The 22,802-nt window shown below is 42.0% G+C and overlaps 1 protein-coding gene across 7 annotated transcripts in view; it reads left to right on the top strand.

Annotated features, from left to right (window-relative positions):
- mctp2a (multiple C2 domains, transmembrane 2a) overlaps window positions 1-15,623 on the top strand; it is a 33,509-nt gene extending 17,886 nt beyond the window's left edge. For 6 of the 7 annotated variants that reach the window (XM_039809631.1, XM_039809635.1, XM_039809636.1 and 3 more), the window contains 6 exons: window positions 5,063-5,182; window positions 6,322-6,363; window positions 11,008-11,117; window positions 11,234-11,343; window positions 12,513-12,610; window positions 14,754-15,623. In XM_039809631.1, the coding sequence (XP_039665565.1) occupies window positions 5,063-5,182; window positions 6,322-6,363; window positions 11,008-11,117; window positions 11,234-11,343; window positions 12,513-12,610; window positions 14,754-14,813 (540 nt within the window). In that variant the 3' untranslated portion in view covers window positions 14,814-15,623. The remainder of the gene's footprint in view (window positions 1-5,062; window positions 5,183-6,321; window positions 6,364-11,007; window positions 11,118-11,233; window positions 11,344-12,512; window positions 12,611-14,753) is intronic. The other variant, XM_039809637.1, reaches the window with a different exon arrangement.
- Window positions 15,624-22,802: the final 7,179 nt, after the last annotated feature.

The raw sequence follows: 22,802 nt of genomic DNA on the forward strand, positions 1-22,802 counted from the left end.
CACAGAGGACACTTCTCCCCAGGCAGCCAAGGCGGCGACCTGCCGGCCCCTGTGTGTGGCTGTTCCGGTGCCGGTCTTGGCCCCGGCGCGTTAACGTGCGTGTGAGCTGAGCTGACAGGGAGAGAGAGTCCATGCCACTCCCTCCCCACCTCCTCAGGGGAAAAGGCTCACATGGCAGATCTGTCACCCAGGAGGTCGCTCAGTGTTAACGCTCCCGACACGGATTAAACACTAGTGGCCAGTGCCGGAGTGCAGGGTCAGTGTAGCCATCACTGACAGGCACCACGGGGCCCCCGTTGACTGCCCTGCTCCAGCCTCGTACTGGCGCTACTCGAGCCCTGGCATGTGTCAGACAGGCGGGGAGACAACGGCCAGAGCTGGCCCTGTGAGCAAATGATAATGCTTTGCCTTGCACGGCTGCTCTTCCTCCGTGCTTTGATAAGAGCTGCTGTCACCAATTTTAAAGATTTATTTTTAGTTTTGAATTTACCCAAAGAATGTAATTGTTTCTGCTTATATTTAGCTGTGGCTTTATTACTAAAATGTGCACTCTTGTTACTTTTTTTAACTAAGCTTTTATAGAGCAATATATTAGTAATAGTAGTAGTAGTAATAGTAATAATTGTAAACAAAGTGGTAAAACTAACCACTTAACTTAAGTAACACAAATACAGTAAATATCAATGTTACAATACTCTATTAGATTTAAAAATTGAATTGTGAATTGCTTCACACTCCAGAACTGTTGGAGCTGATTTCATCCCGCCGAAGAGGGACATGAGATTCCACATTTTATTGCTCTCACTCATATGTAGCCTCTCTTCCTCCCCTCCCCTCTTCCTCTGTGTCTCTCTCCCTCTCCCCAGTTGATAAGACTTGAGCTGAGCCTATGTGAAATATTTATTCACCGTTAGCTCAAAGCACCATGACTGCCCACACACTCTACCTGCCCCGAAGAGAAATCTTATCTGTGCTTCCTCTGCCTCCGACACCCCCTGAAAGCCTGTCCCCACACTGGCCCAAGCTCAACACAAATTACATGTCTCATTGCTCTGCGTTTACAGCTACTTTAAAGCCTGCCGCTCCTGTCCCAAACATAAGCCCCTCAGCCAGACTCTGTTTCAGCCGGGCTGAAAAAAAAAGACCTGCGTGAGCTGAGCCGCTACTTGTGCCTTTGATTCATTATTAATCTCTTTTTTAATAAAATTATATTTTAATTGAGGAAGTAATGTAGATAAATTTTACTGCCCTTGATTTCACCCAGAAAATGAACATCTCTATCAAAGTAAAGACTATTCCAGGTTTTGTAGAGGATCCTATTTGTTTGTTTTTTAAATAATAATAATGGTATTTCTATATTCCATTTTTGCACATAGTCACATGCACAGACTGGCCTTTTTCTGTCCGTTACACACACAAAAAACACACATACACAGAGACAACCATATACATACATACACAAACCCTGCAGCCTGTTGTCAGTTTTGTTAAACTCTTTCAGTATATGTTCACGTAATCTGGCATCCATCCACAGCCCCCATGACTGACCCTCATAATGCTGGCTGCCGCTATCCTCGCTTTGTTTAGCTTCCAAGTGGAGTGCAACTGAAGAGAGTAGGGAAGATACAGCCAAGATTAAATCTTCCGTCTTTCTGGATGATGGTACATAGTCTTAAAAATAAGGGTATTTTTTAAATGTACCATGTTAATTATGTTGTTTTTAGTTAGCTGTTTTTTTTACAGCAACAGTAATGATATTGTATGGCCCCATGTGCTCTGACATTACTCCAATTAACAGTATTATGTGTGTTATACTGATGTGACGCCTATATTTATAGCCTGTTATCTGCCATAGTGTATAAGGACAGCATTTGGCACCCTTGCAGTCTGATAGTACGTCTGCCAGTCAGTAGTTTGGGTTGGTAGACTGGGCAACCCCCTCCTCTGTTAATCAATTTACAGGATGGTAGAAACTCTTATAGAGGGTGTCTTTGTCCCTTTGTTCCTGCTACGATCCCTTCTCCCTCTCCTGGGAGAGTGTGGGTGGTGGGAGTTGCCATGCTTGCTCAGCTTTAAGTTATTTTATTCACACTTTTAATCGCTGAGTGCTTTATTATTAGGTACTGGATTCTGCTGGCCAGGGGATCTGCATGAGAAGGCGCAGAATGCATTTAGTGGAATCATATTAATGGCACTATAAAACAAATCTGTCAGGCCGTTCTTAACCCTGCTGGCAGAATTGCTCTGCCCGGGGTTGCCCCCTTCTCCAAGCGCTTACAGGTGGCTAAGGAGAGTGCATCTCCATCATCTACTCCACTGTGTGCTAATAATTTTATTAATTCATTATTTTTTTCTCCCTAGGCACCCTGTGCATAATCATACACACATTTTTCAGCTAAATGGTGTTTGTCAAGGGAGGTTTCCTACATTAGAGACACTCCTCCCAGACATGCATACCAACACTTGTTCAATTACAAGTCGTTTGTTATCCAATTCTGCTGTGTGTAAACCTAAATGCTCAGGTATATCATTAATTATTACCTCCCTTGCTTTTGTTTGTTGCTTTATGGCATTTTTAGTTAAATAAATGACTGTTGTACCACTCGTGCAAGATATTATTAGCATTGTCGTGTTTAAAAAGTTCAAGGTTTTACTTGTCATGCGTAATTTGTTGACAGGTGAAAAAATACGCAGTCAGGCCCTTAAGACTGAAATGGAGCCTCTTTGATGGCAATTAAAATGTGTATTATTTTTTTTATAGAAATTTACACTTGCGTCTGAAAGGTTGCACTTTGTCCAACATGTCCTTTAATCACTCAGCTGCTTGCTAATAAAACATAAACCACTTAGTGGGGAATTAGTTCTGTCTCCATTTCACAGAAACTCTGGAGAATGTGGGGAGACAAGGGGAAGGTTTAGTCCTGCCTCTGCTCATTACTGTGGGATGTCTGACGGCAAAGTCTCAGTCTGTGCACCTGAGTAAAGGAATCCAAGAGCTTTTCCCAGATGTTTCTCTGGATCGTTTTTATTAGTGTTAAAAAAAGCATGTAAATCCTGAACACATGGGCTGACATACCATGAGGGAGGAATTGAGAAGATATTCCTGACAGTTTTGGTTTATACCCTCATTTAAGCACTCAGTTTAGACACAAGGCATTGTATTTCTGTAGGCTTTTATCTTGTCCACTGAGCCAGAACACGGTGAGCAGAAATTTGCATTAGTGGGCGATTATGAATACCTGTGACAGATTCTCTCTGCCGGCTCCCTGGGCGGAAATGAATTGGCTCCCTCTGTTGACTTGCACAGGAAGACAGAGACCAAGCAATTAGACTTTAGTGGTTAATGTAGCAGCTTTTGCAGGGAGGGCAAGGAGGTTCAACATTCCTGCTGGGCTCATGTCAGTTTCCAGGCACATTTCACCCCCCCCTTTCCTTTTCCTTTTTTATGAGAATACTGGGAATATGACAAGCTACCTGTCTGCCAGCCAGCTGAATTCCTCTGGGGTGAGAGTAGCTTCGCTTTAGAATTGCCTCATGGGAACTGAGGTGACAACACATGACTTAGGTTATTCATAACAGAGAGAAGATGTACTGCAGCTACCTCTGCACATCATGCATATTCATTGTTTACCTTCTTTTTTTTTTAATCCCCCACCAGCTCTAGTTTGTTGCTGTATACGTCAAATAGGCTCTTACAAAAAATAACAATAAAATATTGTTTGTTTCTTTTATACCTTGGTCATCCAGCTGTGTTTCTGCATGATGCTTCGGCTCACCTACTATCTCCCAGGTTGTATTGAGGGATAATAAGCAGTACAGTGGTAAAGCCTAGGGCAGTTTGGCCACAGTGTTGTCTGCATTACTCATGGTTCACGTTTCCCTGGTGGCCGTTTGAACCTAGGCCTGGTGTGGCAGTAGGTAGACTGGCCCCCAGAGCAACATACACGGGCTCTGTATGGTTGCTATGACAGGAGCAGTCTGCTGTTTACAGGCCTGCTATTGAGGCCCGAAGGCCCCAGTGGTTCACATCCTGTCTCGGGCTTAACTCGAACATATTGTTCATAGTTTAAGCAGCCTCCAGCTCTTTGAGTCAGACTGCACAGTGTTACCATCGTGTGGGTCCAGCTTCGCAGTTATACTTAACGTTTTGAAATAAACTTTGTAAAAAAAAAAAGAAATTGTTAAGAAAGTCAGATGAATGTAACCGTTGGAAAATGATGCATTAATTATAGAAAAAATATACAAAGAATGAGGAAAAATTGACATCGTTAAAGATGTCGGTGGGAAATAGAAGTGGACCATATGTTGGATACATTGGCACATAATCACACTATAATAGATTTCAAGATTCATCTTGCTGTGGGGGACATTTTTATTTCATCCCTGTCAACCGGTTGGTGTGATCCTCCTCACACATTCCTGATAATTTCAGCTGGAGACAGACTCATTAGGCTGTCACTAAATGGGTTTAAATGCAGCCGTCCAATTAGTGCTCTGCTGTGAAATGCAGTGGGTGTTGTGCAACGTGCTTAGCACCACTCCTTTACAGAATTATGAGGGATTACTCATTCAGTGTGATCCATCTTATTTCTGCTAGGGGTCTTGGCTTTTCTCAGTATCATCGCCACGGAGGGGGTAAATGTTGCAAATGCTTCTCCAGTTGCCATATGTGCCTCGTCACAGAGCCTCGCTGCCTCCGAATATAAGCGGATTTGATGTGCTAGTTAAAAGACAGCGTACCATGCCTATCCATGTCATACTTTCTGTTCTGCAGTAAGGCACTCTGCCAGCGCAGTGTTATTGGTGCATTTAAATAGGATTTCAAGATATTAAAAGTTGTCCCTGAATGTCTGTTACTTTCAAACCACTAAGAGTAAAATCTCTTGCCATCGGCTGTAAATCTCAGAGGCTTTACAGTCTGTAGTGCTTTTCATGAGATTTAGAACGTGGTTAAATCCATTATATATTTTGTTTTGGAAACAGGCTTGCTGAGATTTCAAAGCTGGGTCCCTGCTATGGTGTGATGGGCTTTGCGTTATACTGTCATGTCCTGTCTTCTCAGATCTTCCTTGTGACGGTGTGGCACTGGGAGCTCTTCATGCTGCCCCTCTTCCTGCTTCTGCTCCTTGGCTGGCAGTACTTCCAGCTCACTGGGGGGAAGGACAGCACAAACCTGGACCTGGTGAGTGACACTGACGAGGACTGTGAACACTTTAGTATTCATCCATACACATCTGTAGATGCATGCTGTTACAGTGCAAATTCAATCTATATGTTAACCCAACTCTGGTCAAACCCTGATGGAATGAAATCCTAGGGCAGTTTTACAGTGGACAAATTGCAGTTTTACAGTAATCTCAATTAACAACTCTTACACTTGCATGTACACTTTATAATATAGGAGCTGGTCTATAAAATGCACCTCACAGTAAGCCAGTTGTAGGAGCATTCCACATGTTTTATAGCTGGTTAAACTAGTTTCTACATTTTCTCCAGAGGTCCAATAAAACACCAAGCAGTAAGAAGCCACTAAAATCAAATCACTGCAAATGTATGTGTAGCCTATAGTTTGTTGATTTAGTCTCATCGTTGATTTAGTCTCATCACATCTGTAAATGCCGGACTGTGGTTCGCTCCAAAACATACTACTATTTCCTCTCTATCTACTGTTATGGAAATTATGTTTGCCCTACACATGTCTGTGAAGGTTAATGCTGTTCACACTTCTGACTGCCCTCCAATTTCACTGTGTTGTAAGCCTTCACACCGGCCAGCCAGGGGCCTGGCCTGCTCACACACACCCTCCCCAAAGCAACATCCCCGGTCCGGTGATTGTGTTTATGGCTGCTGGCAAAGATGCCGTCCCTGGGCAATGTTAAAGCCCAGGCTCACCCTCATATCCAGTGTTGAGACACTGCCACCCCTCTGTGACCCTCTGGCCGGCAATGACACAGCTCTGTTCTCAGGCAATGTCACAGTGTGCACCACATTGGGGTCAGGGATGACTTGATATAAAGTGATCTAGGCAACAGCATCCAAATTAAATGTGTTTTTTTTTCCTCTTTCTGTTTTTCTGTGTGCTTATGTTGTGGAGAAATGAGATTGCTTTGGTGTGACAGTGCTTCTGTGAGGAAGGCCCTCTTTCACCTCTCCTTTTGTGTGAGGTCACCCCTGTGATGCAGTCTCTATGGAAACAAGCCTCTCCCAATAGGGGTGAATGTACTCAAAGAAAATTTCATTACTAGGTGTTTGTTAAAAATGCTCCAGTGCCCACATGTCCCGTTCGTTTGAAATCACCCTCTACCCTTTATTTTCTCTTAGGTGAACATGAGCATGGGTGACGACGAAGAGGAAGACGGGAAGGTATTTTATCTTGTCTCTTTCTAACAATATAAGGGATAATATGTTTTGGTGGAATGTTATCGCTTCTCAGTTTTCACTATAAACATAAATCTTTTTAGGTCACCATAAACACCGACTGTTTTAACATTTCATCCTGACATTACTCAGTGGCATGTGTAAAAATCATTTTTGAACCTATCAGAAGGGTAAACCCTGCTAATATTTATTTCTGAATATCCAAGGTTAAATCAAAAACATAACAATGTTTGCATTGCCTCTGATGGGTACAAATTCCTGGTTCGGCAAATAGCTCTTATTCTTATACAAATGAACATTTGCTTCTTAGAAAATAGAAAATATTTTACCAAAGAGCCATACAGGTTCTAGTCTGTATTTTAGCATAGTCACATTGACAGTTGATTCTCAGAAGCTCTTTTCTAACTAAGAATAGACATATTTTCATGCATCCCAAATGAGGGCAACATCTATGAAACAGTTGTAGCATGTAATCTCTATTCTGTTCCTCTGAGTATTCAGTGTCACTCTACACTGCAGCCCTTTGAAAATATATAAATCAAATTTAAACAGCGCTGTCAATTAGATTTTGCACAGATTTTGCCCTGCTTTTTGGAGATAAAATCAGTAGATTTCTTTTTTGTATCATCATTTTCTAAATGGGATAGTTGTGTTGAGAATGACCTTTTACTACCAGAACAAATGAACAAAGTAGAATAACACAGCAGTAATCTTATACTTTGCCCCAAAAGGTTATCATCAGTCATTTTCACTTGTTTGTTTTTGAGAAATCATAAAGGATAATGTTTATTAATGTATCTCTCTAGTGTCTCTTGAAAAACAAAACAACAGGAAATCTTTAAGTAGCCTGAAAATTATACTTCCCCACAGCACATAATATTCAATTACACTCATCCTGCTGTTTTCTGTAAAGAAGGAAGAGTTAACAGGGATGTGTATTATTGCTTTATGGCAATGAAGTGTGGAAATAACGCAAAGCCTTCAAGCAATGACCCTTGTGCTGCGTGTCTAGGCCCAGGATTCATATCCATAATGCGCTCAATATATTCTGTTGTGATGACCTGGGGCTATGAAAAAAAAGCCAGCTTCTTTTAAAAACACAGGCACATCCACCAAATCCTGTCTGAAAGGATGGGCTAATTCACAGATGAAACTCGCATGATATGTCTGCACACACAAAGTGAGAAACTGCACTTGCTATCATTGCTAGAAACAGGCAAACTGGTGCTTAAACAAACTGCAGTGACACTGAAAATTCTGTGTATTTATGAATATTGAATTGAGCAGGATTGCCTTTATGCACTGAATTTAAAGCCATTGCTATATAGAATGATTATTACATGTGTCTTTACCTTGACACCTCAAGATATAATAAAGTGTGTTTACTTTTTTAGTTTAGGAAATGGCAGCGATTTTAGAAAGGTTTAAGATTCTCTCAATATGCTGCGTGTGTTTCCGAACTCTTCAAGCTTTTTGAAAGGTTTTCCAAGAGCCTCCCTAAGCCCTTTCACACTCAGAGGAAATTAAATATCTCCTTTCATTTACTAATTAAGCAGTCACCCATGTTTGTTTTAAGCTGTCAGCTTTAATTTAAAGTGCCTTTTTTGAAAGTCTTGTTATGGTCTTGCTGTCACTTGAATGTGATATCATGCAGTTAGATCAAGCAGTGTAGCTTTACACCTCCTATCAAAGTCGTCTTTAGAAATATTTGGGGTTAAAGAGTGATCAGTGTTAAATTTGATGACTTCAAAGCCTTTGCTTTTTTCCCCTAGTCTTTCCTCTAACATGTGAATAAAGGCTTTTCCCTCTGAGAAGGTTATGATTACCACTCAAATATGTTTTTATCCCCCTTTTTCCCCCTTGAGGAAGGAAATATTTAAACCTCAGACAGAGCAACAAGAATGTGAAGGCATGACGTTAAAGAGAGACGAAAGGCAAGGCAGTGTTACAGCAGGATAATACAGAACAGATTCTCTGCCTGTGAACAAATCTGTCCTCAGGGAAAGAGACAGCTTACAAATTATGTGTGGGCAAAGTGACTTCCCTTTGGCCTTAGGTATCAATTGTGCAGATAGACAATATTTAATCATAACATAAAGAAACAGAGAGGCAAAACAAGTCCATAGATCTCCAATAGAAATGAAAAGGGAGGATGAAACAGCCCTTTCATTGCCCCCTGGCTGGCAGTGCTGGTCTGGGGTTGACTTGTTCCCAGAGCCTAGCCCAGGGGAGATGGGGGCAGGGGGAGGATCTGGTTGTGGGGGTGCTAGACTCGGCTGGGGGGGTTACTCCATCTCTCACCCGATAGTCCACAGTCACCGCTGGGTCTCCTTGAGCACACCAGTCAGACAGACTGCCCATGTCACGATCTGTGGCATGCATTACGACCACCACATGAAAGCCTATCAAAGCTTTTTTTGTGTTTAATCCCAGCAAAGTTTTTTGGGGGGTTTATTGTAGCTCCATGTGAGATAATTTGCCTGGAACACAGGTGTTTTTCATTTAGATGCACTTCTTATCTTTGTCAAAAATATTCAGTCTGAGAATTCAAATTTGGCACCGTTTATTCTAATTAGAATGATGCTAAATGAGCTTTTTCCAGCCTTTGATAACACCCCACATGTCTGTGAGAGTATGTTTACCTTTGTGCAGGAGATCAAATTGGTTCTCCATTAACACACCTTAAAAGGAAGCTTTTACAATTTTATCTGAAATGAGAATATGATTTCACACAGGTTTTCTAATCAGTAGACATTTAGGATTCATTTAGTCCATCCCCAGTTTACCCATCCTTTTCCATTTCAGATGGAGATCTTTTATTTATTTTTGTTTTCTCTGCACTCATGTACATGCCGAAAGAGAAATGAACAAAGATAAAGAATATCATCAGATGATTAACATAGGAAGGACTTCAGTTTTGGTCGCTAAGGAGATGAAGGATTTCAAGAATCTTAAAGCATATGAATAATGATAATCATGAGAGCTCTGCCTCTCGATCCACACTTCAGAGTACATGTATTTGTCTGTTTTTCCTGTTAGAAATGAAAGCCATTTGGTTTCTTTTCCTTTTTGCCGGAGCTGTATTTCTGGCTAAATTTACCTTGAATGTTTATCCGGTGCAGTTACTGTAAATAATGTTTCATAGCTCTTATTAGATTTAAATTCTAAATCATGGAATTGAGCCAATCTGATGAGGCTCCACATTGAGTGAGCTATCATTTCTTAATGCAGACACAGATTCTAATGGCTTTTAGCAGACTATAACAGTGTTCATCGCTTTCAAAATAAACTTAGGCTAAAGAGCTCAATTAACACCTGATGTGGAGTAAAGGACAGGACAAACATGGAGGTTTGCTCGCCTCCCCCCAATGCATTAGAGTAGAGTAAGATGACGCATAAACACAGATAGTCCTCTTTCCCCATGATGAGACCATGAGATGGTAATCTCAAAGAAAGCATATTTGTGATAGTTTTCCCTTTTTTGGACAGTGCTGAGCCTCCAGTGTCTGTCCAGTCCAGAGCCCAGTGGGGGAGGCTCTGCTAGTGTGGGAATTGCTCTCTTCCTGCGCCTTTCGTGGAGAAGAGTGGGCCTGACAGTGGGGAGTCTCTGTGTGCTGGCAGACAGTGTGTTCCCAGGGGCTGCCTCGTGAAGCTCTGATAAAGGCATTTTGTCTGGACCCTGTCAATGCACACAGGCTGCGGCTTCGGCTGACTTGTAACATAAACATATAGACATCCCCAAGCCTCCTGCTAGGGTCCATCAGAGCGCCCTCCCCCAACACTCTTACTCCCCTTCTCCCTCTCACTCTTCCTCTCCCGCCCTTTGTCATCATACCTGTCATTATTTCCTCCTTTTGATGTGAGGCTTCTCAGCCCTCTTTAGCTTGTGTAACTTGTGTTATCTTTAGTCACTGCTCTGCCTCTGGAAGGCTTCACACTCATTGTTATTTCCATCCTTGATGTGATTGCATTTACTGTATTTCATTTTGAGAGCCTCCAACCCCCTCATGTGTTGACGCATTGCTTTGCGAGACCCCGTCATCAGTGCATTGAAAATGAAATAATGCTTTATGTGCAGTGTTAGTTGTGACAAGAATCATACGAGTGAAAGAGTGAACACATTCAACCGGTGTTCTAAGCAGGGTGAAGTGTTTTTCTCATACAGAGAAAGTGTTAGGAAAGGTTAGAAAGCCTGGCCTGACAGATTTGTAAAAACATGTTCAAACTTGTCCTGTGCAGGCTGCTGGAAAGGAATCTTTCCTAAGTTGTGAGGCCCCTGCACTCCTTGTCTAGGTTGTCTAGTCTGCCTGATTGCGGATGGCCATTTTGTGTACTTTTCATCTATCTCGAGAGTCTTGATTGTGCTGCACTTGTGCAACAGCTCTATTGTGTGTGGCGGACAAAAGCTGAAATCTCTCAGCCATCCACATAACAGCCTCTGAGCACTGAGTCTGTCTCATCTTCAAAAGCATAGTCTGAAGATGTACAGTGTTTGCTCATTATGGGCCATTCAATAGATAAATCACACATAATAGCACAGCAGAGATAAACTGCTCTTTGTCTACCCTGCCCAACAATTGACTTACAGTGTACCTCATCAGTGTCTGTGCATTTTTTATTTTTTGTTAGGAATCCGGGAAAAAGGGTTTGATGGATAAGATACATATGGTGCAGGAAGTAGTGCTGGTTGTCCAGAATGTTTTGGAGGAAATCGCAAACATTGGAGAGCGAATCAAGAAGTAATTTGAAAATTTTATATCTATCCCACAAAATATCCAATTTTTTTAATTAATTAACGGTAATAGTTTTTTTTTATAGAACTTCACATTAATCTGACAAAATTATTCTTTTATAGCATATTCAACTGGTCCGTCCCATTTATGTCGTGCCTGGCCTGCTTGGTGCTGTTTGTGGCAACAGCGCTGTTATATTTTATCCCACCACGATATATTGTGCTGATATGGGGTAAGTTCTACATCTGTTAATTCTTAAAATACTACAGTAAATAAAAGAAAAAACATTTTTTCATAGCTAAAAGTGTATTGGAAAAATATCTAAAGTTTCTTGCTAGATCCTTCATTACTGTGACCAAAACATTCAACACAGATTGTATTAAAAATTCAACGCCCAAAACACTGTTGCAAAACACAACTGTTATTCAATCTTCCGAACTGCATATCCACAATTTAATGAAGTACAGTAATTTGAGAACTCTGCCATGCCTACACCTCTGCAGATGCACAGAGATCAGACAGCTGCAGAGGTTTGCTCTGCTCAGTGTGGGCTGATGTAGCAGAGCCTAGCAGAGGCGAGGCCTAAGGTTTGTGTGAAAACAAAGCAGAGGTAGAGTAGCAAGCTGTATATAATACATGATGTCCTTGGGCAGTCTGTAGGCTCCTGGTCTAGCCTCTCATTATCTGCTGTAGTCATACAGAATAGACAGTCATCTTAGTGGTCAGGGAGATATGCTGCCCTTAACAGGCTCTCCTCCTCCAGCTGTAAGCCCACAACCACTGTACTTCCACACTGCCTTCAACACAATCAATACCAAAAAACCATCATATCAAACAAAACACACACAGTCTGAGACACTCCTCTGCCTCCCCAGTTAACCCCCATCTCTGTGGTTGCAAGGCAAGCCTTTCAAGTTGCTTGCACATATTTAAGTCCTTAGGTTCTTTGTCTGCATGTTGAGGTACAGGCAGTACCAAGCTGTGAATATAATGGTCCCATTACATGACCCCAGAGATATATATTTTCTTCTCTGTGGTAAGCAGCCATGTGCAAAGTAAATATAGATCTGCTAGAAATAATCTGATTGAAGCAAACAAAAGTGAGGAAAAGTTGTCATAAATGGGTGCCTTTTTCATTATTCATTATCATTATTCATCTTCTTTAATTGATTCAGTATCACTTTATTCATACTTGTCTCCATTATATTGGTCTGGCTTGAATTCATTTTGGCTGAAAGGGATCAATTGAAACTGCATCATATAATGCAGTTACTGATACACCGGTGGGAACTCTATACTGTACAGTACATAGATAGGGTTACGCAACTCTGTTTCTTATTAGTATTATTATTGACACTGGAAAATATGCTGGTTGGTATTAATGTGTTCTTGTTTTCACAGGCGTTAACAAATTTACCAAGAAGCTGCGCAACCCATATACCATTGACAATAATGAAACACTGGATTTCCTCAAGAGGGTGCCTTCTGATGTTCAAAAGGTAAGGGTCCAATTTTACATACAGATAGGGAAGGAATTCCCTGAAGATTTCTGCATTATTTGCTGTACCAGAATTCCCAAGTGTTGCAGAAATATATCCTCTGGCTTTGTTTGATTATTAATGGACTCGCGGCTCTAAAGCAGCCCTGGCCCAATTATTCCTCAGTGCAGCTCCATGTAGTCGCCTGAGTAAGGAGATGCTCAGATCTGTCCTCAGCCATATTGCTGCAGCCTCGTCTGTTATTAGCAATTTTGTCTGTCTGATTGAAGCGCTGTGACATTAAAGTTGGTGATTGGCCGAGGGCCGGCGGAGGGCTCCTGACGTCTCTGGCTGTTGTGTCAGCAGAGAAACTCTGATGTGGCCTCAGTCACTTCAGTGTGGTAGAGTCAATTAATGTAGTCGTGAGCCCCAGTCGTCTTGCTGGGTGCCATATGTGATTACATATTAGCCATGGCTGATATGTCATTTGCATTTACATCACAGAGCTGAGGAGAGCTGTCAGAGTGTTGTAAGTGGTACTGGGTGCCTCGTCGTTCTCTGACTGAGAATTTTGCTCGGCCAGGAAATGAAGTGCCACACAGTGCCTTCATCTCCCAGGTTCCTCGCCAGACTGAATTCAGCAAGAAATCCTGACAGTCTGGATCTGGGAAGACACTCTCACCCCAGTCTGTTTCTCTGCTGCACCCTTGATGTCCTCCTGCAGCAAGCCATTGCTGACTTCTCTGTGATGTTGGAGGTAGCCTGTGTTGTTTGAGATTTGGCTGGCTGAGTTGGCAAAACAAGGTGGTGAATACATTTTGATTCCGAATCCTTTGTATGTCTTCTTCCCCATTGGGATACAATGTTTGAGCTTTGAAAATGACTCACTTTCAAATCTTAAGGAAACAATACTTTTTAGCCTGGTTTAAAAGAGAAACTACATCTTGAAAATAGCTCCAATCATAAAAAACAAAACGCCCTTAAGATTCATCATAAGTATGTTTCATTATGTGCTGTGAAAAAAAACCTTAACATGATATACACAGGAGACCCAAGACAATAGACCACATATTTTGTTTTTGTTGACTTAGAACTTCAATCCTCAGATAGGTGTGGACACAAAAACACCACAAAGGCTGAAAATTGACTCCTGTCTTTCTTGCAAATGTGACTTGGCAATTAGTGCCTGTGCACATCTACAAAGTCTGCCTCAAACGGGGACTTCTGACAACACTGTGTCTGTCCTGAAATAAGAAGCATCTGTCAGTTCTGAGAACAGTTTCATGTTCTGATGCAGAAGGCAGTCACTTTGTTCCCACATTCCATCTCCCATTCTAATAATGGAGACCAGCTAATTAGCATAGAGTTCTTACCTTTATTCAACAGATTCACCGTATTGTTTGAGCTCAGCAAGCATGCTTCAAAAGCAAGTTTTCAAATTCCAGCTCTTCTCCCTTTCAGTTTACCATATGATCAGTCCTCTTTGGATTATGGTGGCAGTTTTGGGAAGAAAAAAATCCGGACAATTGAATCAAATTTGTTGAATGTCAAAGAGAACATGATTCTATAACATACATTTATTTTGTAAATCAAGGAATTTCTGGAAAAAGAAATAGTGAAACATGAGTGAATCTATCTTGAGCTTAATTCTACAGTCAAACAAGGTCGTTAAGTTCAAATGTCACATCTCAGGTCTTGTTTTCCCTGAAGAAAGAAAAGTCACACCAAAGGTCTGTAAAGCCGCAAAGAAAGTAACGCATCAACTGATGTCGGTAACTTAAACAACTTACACTCGCTTTATACTTTTCTCAGACTTGAATAAAGTTTTTCTTTAAGAAACAAATCTTAAGAGTGAGTGATTATGCAGTTTGCAACTCCCTCACTGGCCTGGCAGGTCATCTCAACAGTTGATGTCTGTTTCTAATATTGTGATTGTGGTGCAGAATGAGGGGGGGGGGGGCGTACACTGGTACGGAACCCTTGACTCTTCAAATCCTTCCTCCCTGTGATTAATCCCCTCTGCTCCTGTGTTTAAAAAATGATTCATTACAGGCGAGCCCGCCTCGCTTTCCCCTGCACCAGCTCTCCTCAGGGGAGCCATTACCGTGCGCTCCACTGAGCTCGGATTACCTGCCTCTGACCAAACTCCTGTTTGTTTTTACAGGTGCAGCACAGCGCGCTGAGAGCGCCCACCAGCCAGAACCAGCCGCGGAAGAAAAGGTAAGCGCCGCGGACACGCTGGATGAAAGGCTGGTCTCCCTTTGAATATGGTACGACGCAGTCCACCTGACAACAATGCTCCAGTGCCAGCAGAGCCCATGACCCTGTGCACCCCCACCATACCACCCTAACTCTGCCTCCTGCTGCTGAGGGGCAGCCAGCCGCTCTCTGGCTTGTGTGTTTGCCACCCCCCTGACAGAGGCTGTGAACTGCAGCAGCTAGGAGGGCAGCACATGGCGCTGTCAATCACAAGCCTGGAGGTAAAGAAAAGAGAGCGCTGCAAGGCTCAGCCTTCATCTTTGGAAATAATTTAGAAAAGGAATGAAAAGCGTCGGGTTTGGCTTACCTTAGACCTCCACGGCTTTGCTTTTCTTTTCTTTTTTGACTTTGGTGAAGCTAAGAAATTTGACTTCAGGTTAAGTTAATACAAGCAGTTTACGGAAAACAAACCATCGCAATCTTTTTTTTCTATATCCATGTGTTAATATAAATAAAGGTTATATATCGCAATATTTTTTTAATATTTAAAATAATATGTTTTGACACACATTACAAATATTGGCACAGAGTACTGAATGTTACTATTCTTTTTGTGGTAAGGATCTACTGAATATAATGCTCTCAGCTTTCCTAGTTTTATCCCAGCAACAAAAATAGATGTATGTACTGCACGTGTATTATTTCCAGTTGACTTTATTTGTTACTGTATGTTAGACTGATTAATTTGAGAGTTTTATTTGTACTCACTATCTTGTCTGTATCATCAAATAGAGAATTTGCAGGAATCCTGAATAAAGAGTCTTGATCAGTTTGAGCTCTTGTTTTTGGCCATGTTTTTTCAATAACTGCACTCTAGTGAGGATGGATTACACCACTTCTTTACTTGAATACACAGTAAACACATCTGATTACACAACACAGCCATTGGAACAGAGCTCACACACCGGCCACCGCTGCGCCTTGGTTACCGAGCTCACATCAAAGCTGTGTGGCTCCAGTGTGCTTCCTAATGCATTGCTTTGTTGCCTTCTCACAATAACAGGGTCCAGATGAGAGAGAAAGAGCTCATCTCACAGAGAGTACTTTCTCCATCCTCAGCACTTAGTGCTTTACATTTCCACTAAAATCACCTGGTCTATCTAATGGTTACACACACACATTTTTCCATCTGTCTCCCCAAATAGTTTTTTCCAAGAAGAGGGATGTAATATATCCTCTATCAATTTTCTCATCCATATTTAGTTTACATACAAGAAAATAATAATTATGGACACATTTGGCCATTTTTGACAAACATTTGAGACTTTTTGATTATTCTCACATTAATACCCTACTGAGAGAAAGAAAGTTCCTTCAAAATATTTACAGTTCAAACTGCACTGATTCAATATATTAGCTAGTCTACATAAGAGGCAGTTCACCATTCTAATACATGTTTGCATGAAAACATTTGTTTCCTCCATTACCTGCTTCTTGTCTTTCTGATAGTAGACAAATGACAAAGCACTCTTTTTCCTTTTAAATATACATAGTTAGAAATGACGTTGGGCTGAACTGAGGCTTGGACCCCACCATTGGGAGTTTGTTCTAACTGATTGGGGGACTGAGCATCGCGGCCGGGTGCTCCCCTCCTCAGCAGTAGCACGCTGGTGAAAGAGCATCCATCTGTGCTTTGTGAGGAGTTTGATTGGCTCAGGGGGACCTGGTGGAGCCCCGGGCTATCTCTTTAGACAGGCTGATAGAGACATCACTGGGCTCTCCCAGGAGCTGCCACCAGGGGTCCATTTCAAAGTAAGAGGGTGTGGAGGTGACCCTGAGCTTCTGACGAGCTAAATCCCACACACTGGCTGAAACCCTCCGACATTCTTGGCTCCATCGGGGCTGGGGGGCTGGTTTTGGCTGTGCTGGGAGGAGGGCAGAGCTGGGGAAGGAGGTGTGGACGGTACAAGGAGATCACTGGCAAGAGCCGATGAAGTGTCCCCAAGAGGTGAAACCAATTAAGCAATACTCCCAGGGTACTTTTAATCGAAATTTCAGCAAACATCCAAATTGTAGCACCAGGACATCTAAATCTCTGACAGAACATGTGCAATTAAGAACCTGGCACTTTAGCTAAATTTAAATAAAAAAGAAAAAAATCTCACTTTGGTAAAAAGCAAATTTTTAAGTTACAATAATATTGTGTCATGGGCAGATATATCATTGAGCCAAATGCTGCCATTGACATTACGAGAGGTATATGGGAATACGGTTGCCTGCCTCCGAGCTGTCATATCTTTGGATCTGTGGCACTGAGGATGTGGACTTGGATATTCCCTGTATCATTCATAGTCAATGGATTATACAGAAGAGTCTGACAGGGTTACAACAATTGTTGATTCGGCTCTGCATGCACTAGTGCACACTCGTGCTACCTACTCGTACACACATACAGTGTGCACACACAAACACATACGATTCTCTTCAAAGAGGTGTAATCATATTTAAGGAATTATTCATCAATGTATTTTCTCCTGGGAAGGCTACGAATCTCAGCAGAGGAACGCACTGTGCAATATGGTCCCTGGATGCAGTGGGGAAAATCCCTGGATGTTTTACAAGCTTGCTAATGAACATTTTGAGCCACACAGCAGTTAACATTGTCTGATCACATTTTTTCTCCAGTAGTTGTTGTTGTTGTTGTTGTGCACGGTGTGGCAGTGATGTCTTCATCAGGCTGTCAAAAAGGAAGTGCCTGCAGCTGTGGCGGATCCCCCCAGAGCCTGTCACACTCCTTGTTTCCATGGCAGTCCTTCAGGCAGCACCACAGGCAGGCTGTGTGCAAGGACCCATACAACCTGTTTTTTCAGCAGCCGCTCCTCTGATGTTCAGCCCCGGAGCGGGCGTCAAACTACCAAGTGCAGAGAGAGAGAACACTGCACCCTTTCTCTGCGCTGCTATACAAGGAAATGCATAGTAAAAAAAACTCATTTGAATAAGCCACTATTCCCAGCACCTCCTTAGTAATTGTTACATGTGCAATGTCGTTAAGGTTCTCTGACCTCCTCTCTGAGACACATAATGCGCACAGTAGGACAAAGTAAGAGAAGCACGATTCATCGTTGACTTACATGTGTTAAAGCATTTGTGCATGTGTTATTTGGTTTGCTTGTACCACCTGAGAAGCAGGTTATGGAGATCAGTGGCTGCGCTCCAAGTCCCAACTGGCCTAAATTAAAGGTGCAGAGGTTACAGTCTGCCTCCAGACAGAACCCTTACACCAATAAAGAGCAGAATTGCCGGGGCATCAACTCAGCGACAACACAATTCAAATGACAGAACAGACTGAGTTTGCTACAGTTAGGTTGTTTGCCTATACTGCAGTGCCCGTTAAAAACGTGCCTGTTCGAAACAGGCTCATTGCTTGGCCTTCGGTATTGCTGCTTTCAGCTTTCTCGAGAACCGCTCATCCAAACACTCAACACTGCGTTTCTTTGGGTCCTGAGCAATACACCTGCCATGCCAGAGTTGCGTCTCCTCGCAATGCTAGCGTATACAGGTTATTTGCTAACAGCTACTGTTGCTATTTGGGACCAGGCTATTTCCGGGAACAAGAGCGGTTATTACGAAAAGTTTGAATTTGCTACAATGTAACATCTCTGGTCTTTCTTTCTTCATCTGTTCTTAAATGTACTTTAACAAGCAACAGAGAGCGTACATACGTACTACTAATAAATATGTCCCATAGATCTCAAGAGCTCACATTCAACACCGCACTTCCTTGGGTCCTCAGCAATACACTTACCAAGTGTAAAGTTGATCGGATGAACTGTTGTTGAGAAAAACAAAAGACAGACAGACCGAGACGTCTTCCGTAAACACATCTAATACATGAGGAGGCTGCATGGGGAGTGTTTGTTTCAGATTGTAACTTAACCAATCGGCACATTGCTTTAGTCTCTCCCGATGATAGAATATATTAATCATGGTAACCAGGATTGATGTTGTCTCTGGGAAAAGGCGTGGGAATATGACTGAGATAACAACAGAGAGAGAAATGGTCGCTAATAGCAGCTGTTTTCAGTAGCTCCAGTTTACTAATAATTCATTTTGTGACCCACAGTACACACTGGTGTTAAGACATGGCAAAAGCCATAATTCTTTATAGCATCAAGAATAGAAGATGGCCTTTTAGAGCTGAAATTAAATCATTGGCCTTTAAAAGCATCTCTCCAAGGGGCAAGCTGCATTAATAAATTCAACTGATTCTGCTTTAATATTATTCAGAGTGCATTAAAATGAAGACAACAGCTGGGATCATGCCCAGTCTCGGGAGTATTGCTCGGGCCAATGAGTGCTGGCGAGATGCAAAGCATGTCTGAGCACAACCCTGCGTTGTGGACGGGGGGAGACACAAGGTCTCAGTGTTACAGGTGCAGGCCTGACAGTTGCTGTTCCCGGATCAGAGGTTGTTGGGTACTGACACCGGCCACAGGACAGGTACCGCTTGCCTCAAAAACAATGTCACATGGGAACAGACACCTGGCCACCCAGCCAATCAGGCCAGCTACTGCCACGATCATGACAGTACTGCTTATGGGAACTACAAGAACCTTCAAACAATTAAATACTTTGGTTTATTGCCACTGTATAGAATAGTTATGGTCTCCCTTTGTTATGTTAAAACTGCACTGGCTTTGAAAAAAGGAGAGGAAAGAAAGTGTTAAGCTTTCTAACATTTGGTGTTTCCGTACATCAGTGCTCTATAGTTAGCACGAGCACATGCGTCAGGAAACAATACAAAGAATAATTGAACTGCATATTTCATTCTAATTAACGGTGATATAACACAATGTGACTCTCAGCCTCCTGAGGAAAGAGCACCATATTTTGTTTGATGAATCTGCTAAAGCCACAGCTAGTCTCGCCACTAACCCCTGGGGAATCAGGTATCATTAGAGATATGAACAGATCTGCTTTTTGTCTCGCTGAAAGAAGGGGAAAACGCATTTCCTCCATGCTGGCACATGGGTGAACGTGAAAGTGTTCAATATTAATAGCCTTTCATCAAGGACACAATTAGGACACCTCTATTTGACACATTCTATAGGTTCTGAATGAATATGGATATATGCTCCCAAGGAAGGAGCCACTGGCTGAATAACAAAGTGAAATCTCCGGCAAACCCAGCAGAATGAAGAATGCGCAACATGACAATTGGGGATCTGATGTATTATGATCCAATGTGAATTAAAAGAAGCAAGAGACTGAAAAGTGTATTATTATTAGCCCGATTTATAATTCACGGCCAAAGGCAAGTTATATATTTATCCAAATTAGCATACATGCTGCTATACAAACACACAAATGCAGCACACATATTAAACAGGCCACATTTCTTTCATCTGGTACACTTGAAGTATTACTCTTTATACTTGGAAATCACATAGACACTACTGTGTTTTTCAGTATCTCTTTTCCTTTCAAGAGAATAAAAAAACGATTAAACCTTAACACTGGTCATGGATCAGTCAGAGGTTCACAAAGAGCCGATTTGATTAGTGAGTGCGTTTTTGGATATGTAATTTTCTACACCAGAGGTTTGTGATGCTGACTGCAAAGCTAAGGTGTGAAGAGGGCTGTGGTGAAGTGAGGAGACTAATCACATGTGTTTCACCCGTGAGCACCGTCTCCTCCAAGCTCTGCCACATTATGACACCAGAGAGTCATGTAGCACACGAGCACAGTTAGGCCCATTAACCAGAGCGGCTAATTACCGGCTCCTACAAGGTCTTCAAGCTCTCAGGCAATGCATGCTCTCATTTCTGATTAAAAACATAAATGCATGCAGAAAAGAGAGGATCAATTACAACGAGGCAGAATAGATAACAGCCCCATACCAGAGGAATTATGCTGGGTGTTTCATCGGAGCCGATTGCTCTGTGATGAAGGTTTAAAGAGTGTGAAAAACTGTGTTTGTTTTATTTATGATGCTGCAGTGTCACCCACTGGGGCCCAATTAGCCTGCGACTGATGCCTTGGAAAGCATCTCGCTGCGCCTCTTTGACAGGAAATGAAAGCTGTACTTGCTTCTGTCCTTCTAGTGACCCGTGGGCTTCAACCTGTTGAGGGCAGACTGGCCAACAGCAACATGCCATCACAACCTCCTTCCTTCTTTCAGGCCATTTGCCAGTATATTTCATACCATTTAACTTTGTCAACAGAGGACATCATGGGGATAAAGTGCCAGTTTCGGAAGTATTTAGGCTATAGATTCACTTCCATGCCACTTTCTCCTGGCTGCTTTGATAGTGATGCTCTGTAATGTATGCATCCTTCTCAGCCTTCTTACCCACATGAGGGAGCACCACCATAAGGAATGAACCTGATTGCAATGTTGGCTTGAGCTCTTACACCAGCTTCAAACCGTTTGTCAAAGTAATTTTCTTAATTAACTGCGTTGTGCTCTGATTAAAATAATATTTGCCAATTTACATCATATCAGGCAGCACTGGGTTTAAATTGGCTTTTCATGGACGTAATGCATATGTTTTACGACAAGAGAGAGAAATAAAGCAGTAAATGATCTAGTCAAGCTTTGATATGGTATTATAAATACTCTCCGATTTTTTGAAGGACATGCTAATTTTAGCGAGCAGCTTCTTTTGCAGTCTTGATAACAATAACTGTATATAAACCACTGTAATAGCAGTCCTTCACACCTTCCTCTTTTCTCCATTAGACGTACACAGTGCTTCATGTAATCCTTGAATTATCACACACACACACACACTCACACACACACACACACACACACACACCACACACAAACACAGAGAGACAGTTTATTAGTTTCAATAGGCAAATGAAAAAGAAAGTCTATGGTCCTTTAAGCAACCAGCAAGAGACCAATTAGCAAGTATCTCTATTCACTTTCTCCATATATCTACTTAGTGAGTGTGAGGGAGAGAGAGGACTGGGGGGGAGGAGGAGGAGTTTGAGCGGCACAGACAGGAAGAGAGAAAACAAAGCCATCATCTCCCAGTGCTTGCCCTCCTCTCCCCTCTCCTCTGCAGCTCCAATTACTGGCTTCTCTCCCTGCCATCAGTATGCAGCAGGGCCGCTCTTCTCCTCCACTCGCCCCAGGCCATTGAATACGTTACCTCCGCTATGGGGCTCGGGGCTCAGGGGCACTGCGCCCCCTAACCCCCTGGATAATTTGGGATTCCTGCTCCTGCCTTGGAGAGCTGAAAACAAATAAAACACCTAGATAAATAAAGAAATAAGGTTGCCTCACAAATATCCAGAGATCTACTGATTTATTGATTTGTTCATTCCTCTACTTATTATTTGTAAATCATTACTGATCCGCAGCCACCCACACCTCCATCCTAAACCTACGTGAGAGAGAATGAGAATGCACTTTACTCAAAGTTTTGAGCAGCTGAGGCAGATGGAATATAGTTTTTAAAAGTTTATTTCTTCTTCTAACCAAAATGAATGAATATAGAGTAATGTAGTGCCATTGTTTTGTAGATATTCAAAGTGAAATGTATTATTTCAATAAACATATTTTTCTTTTTTTATGTTCTAAATTACAATTTACATTTAAAAAAAAACAATTTACCAACTTTGTAACATCCGATTTTTGTTTGACATTTGACATGCTGATTTTCTATCTCCTCAGTCATCACTTTGTTTCCCACAGAATGAAAACAACCATCTCAAATCTCCTTTACTTGAAGCATTCTGCAAAAACACAACCCTTTTTTGTTTTAAGCGAAGACCGTTGTCAGGTGAGAATAACCATTTCCATTCTTTTGCACCCCAAAATCTGCACAACACACTCGAGGCAAGTCTATAAAGCTGTTCAAACTAGACTGCCTTTGGCTCAGATTTCTTTTCAATCTCCCTGTCTTTGTCCAAGGTTTAAGGTTTAAGATAGCTCACAGCTACAGACCATACAATTCTTATGAACTCACTTCAGGTTTCATGCACAATACAGAAAGGTATG

Source organism: Perca fluviatilis, chromosome 8 (genome assembly GCF_010015445.1).
Source record: "Perca fluviatilis chromosome 8, GENO_Pfluv_1.0, whole genome shotgun sequence".
NCBI lineage: Eukaryota > Metazoa > Chordata > Actinopteri > Perciformes > Percidae > Perca > Perca fluviatilis.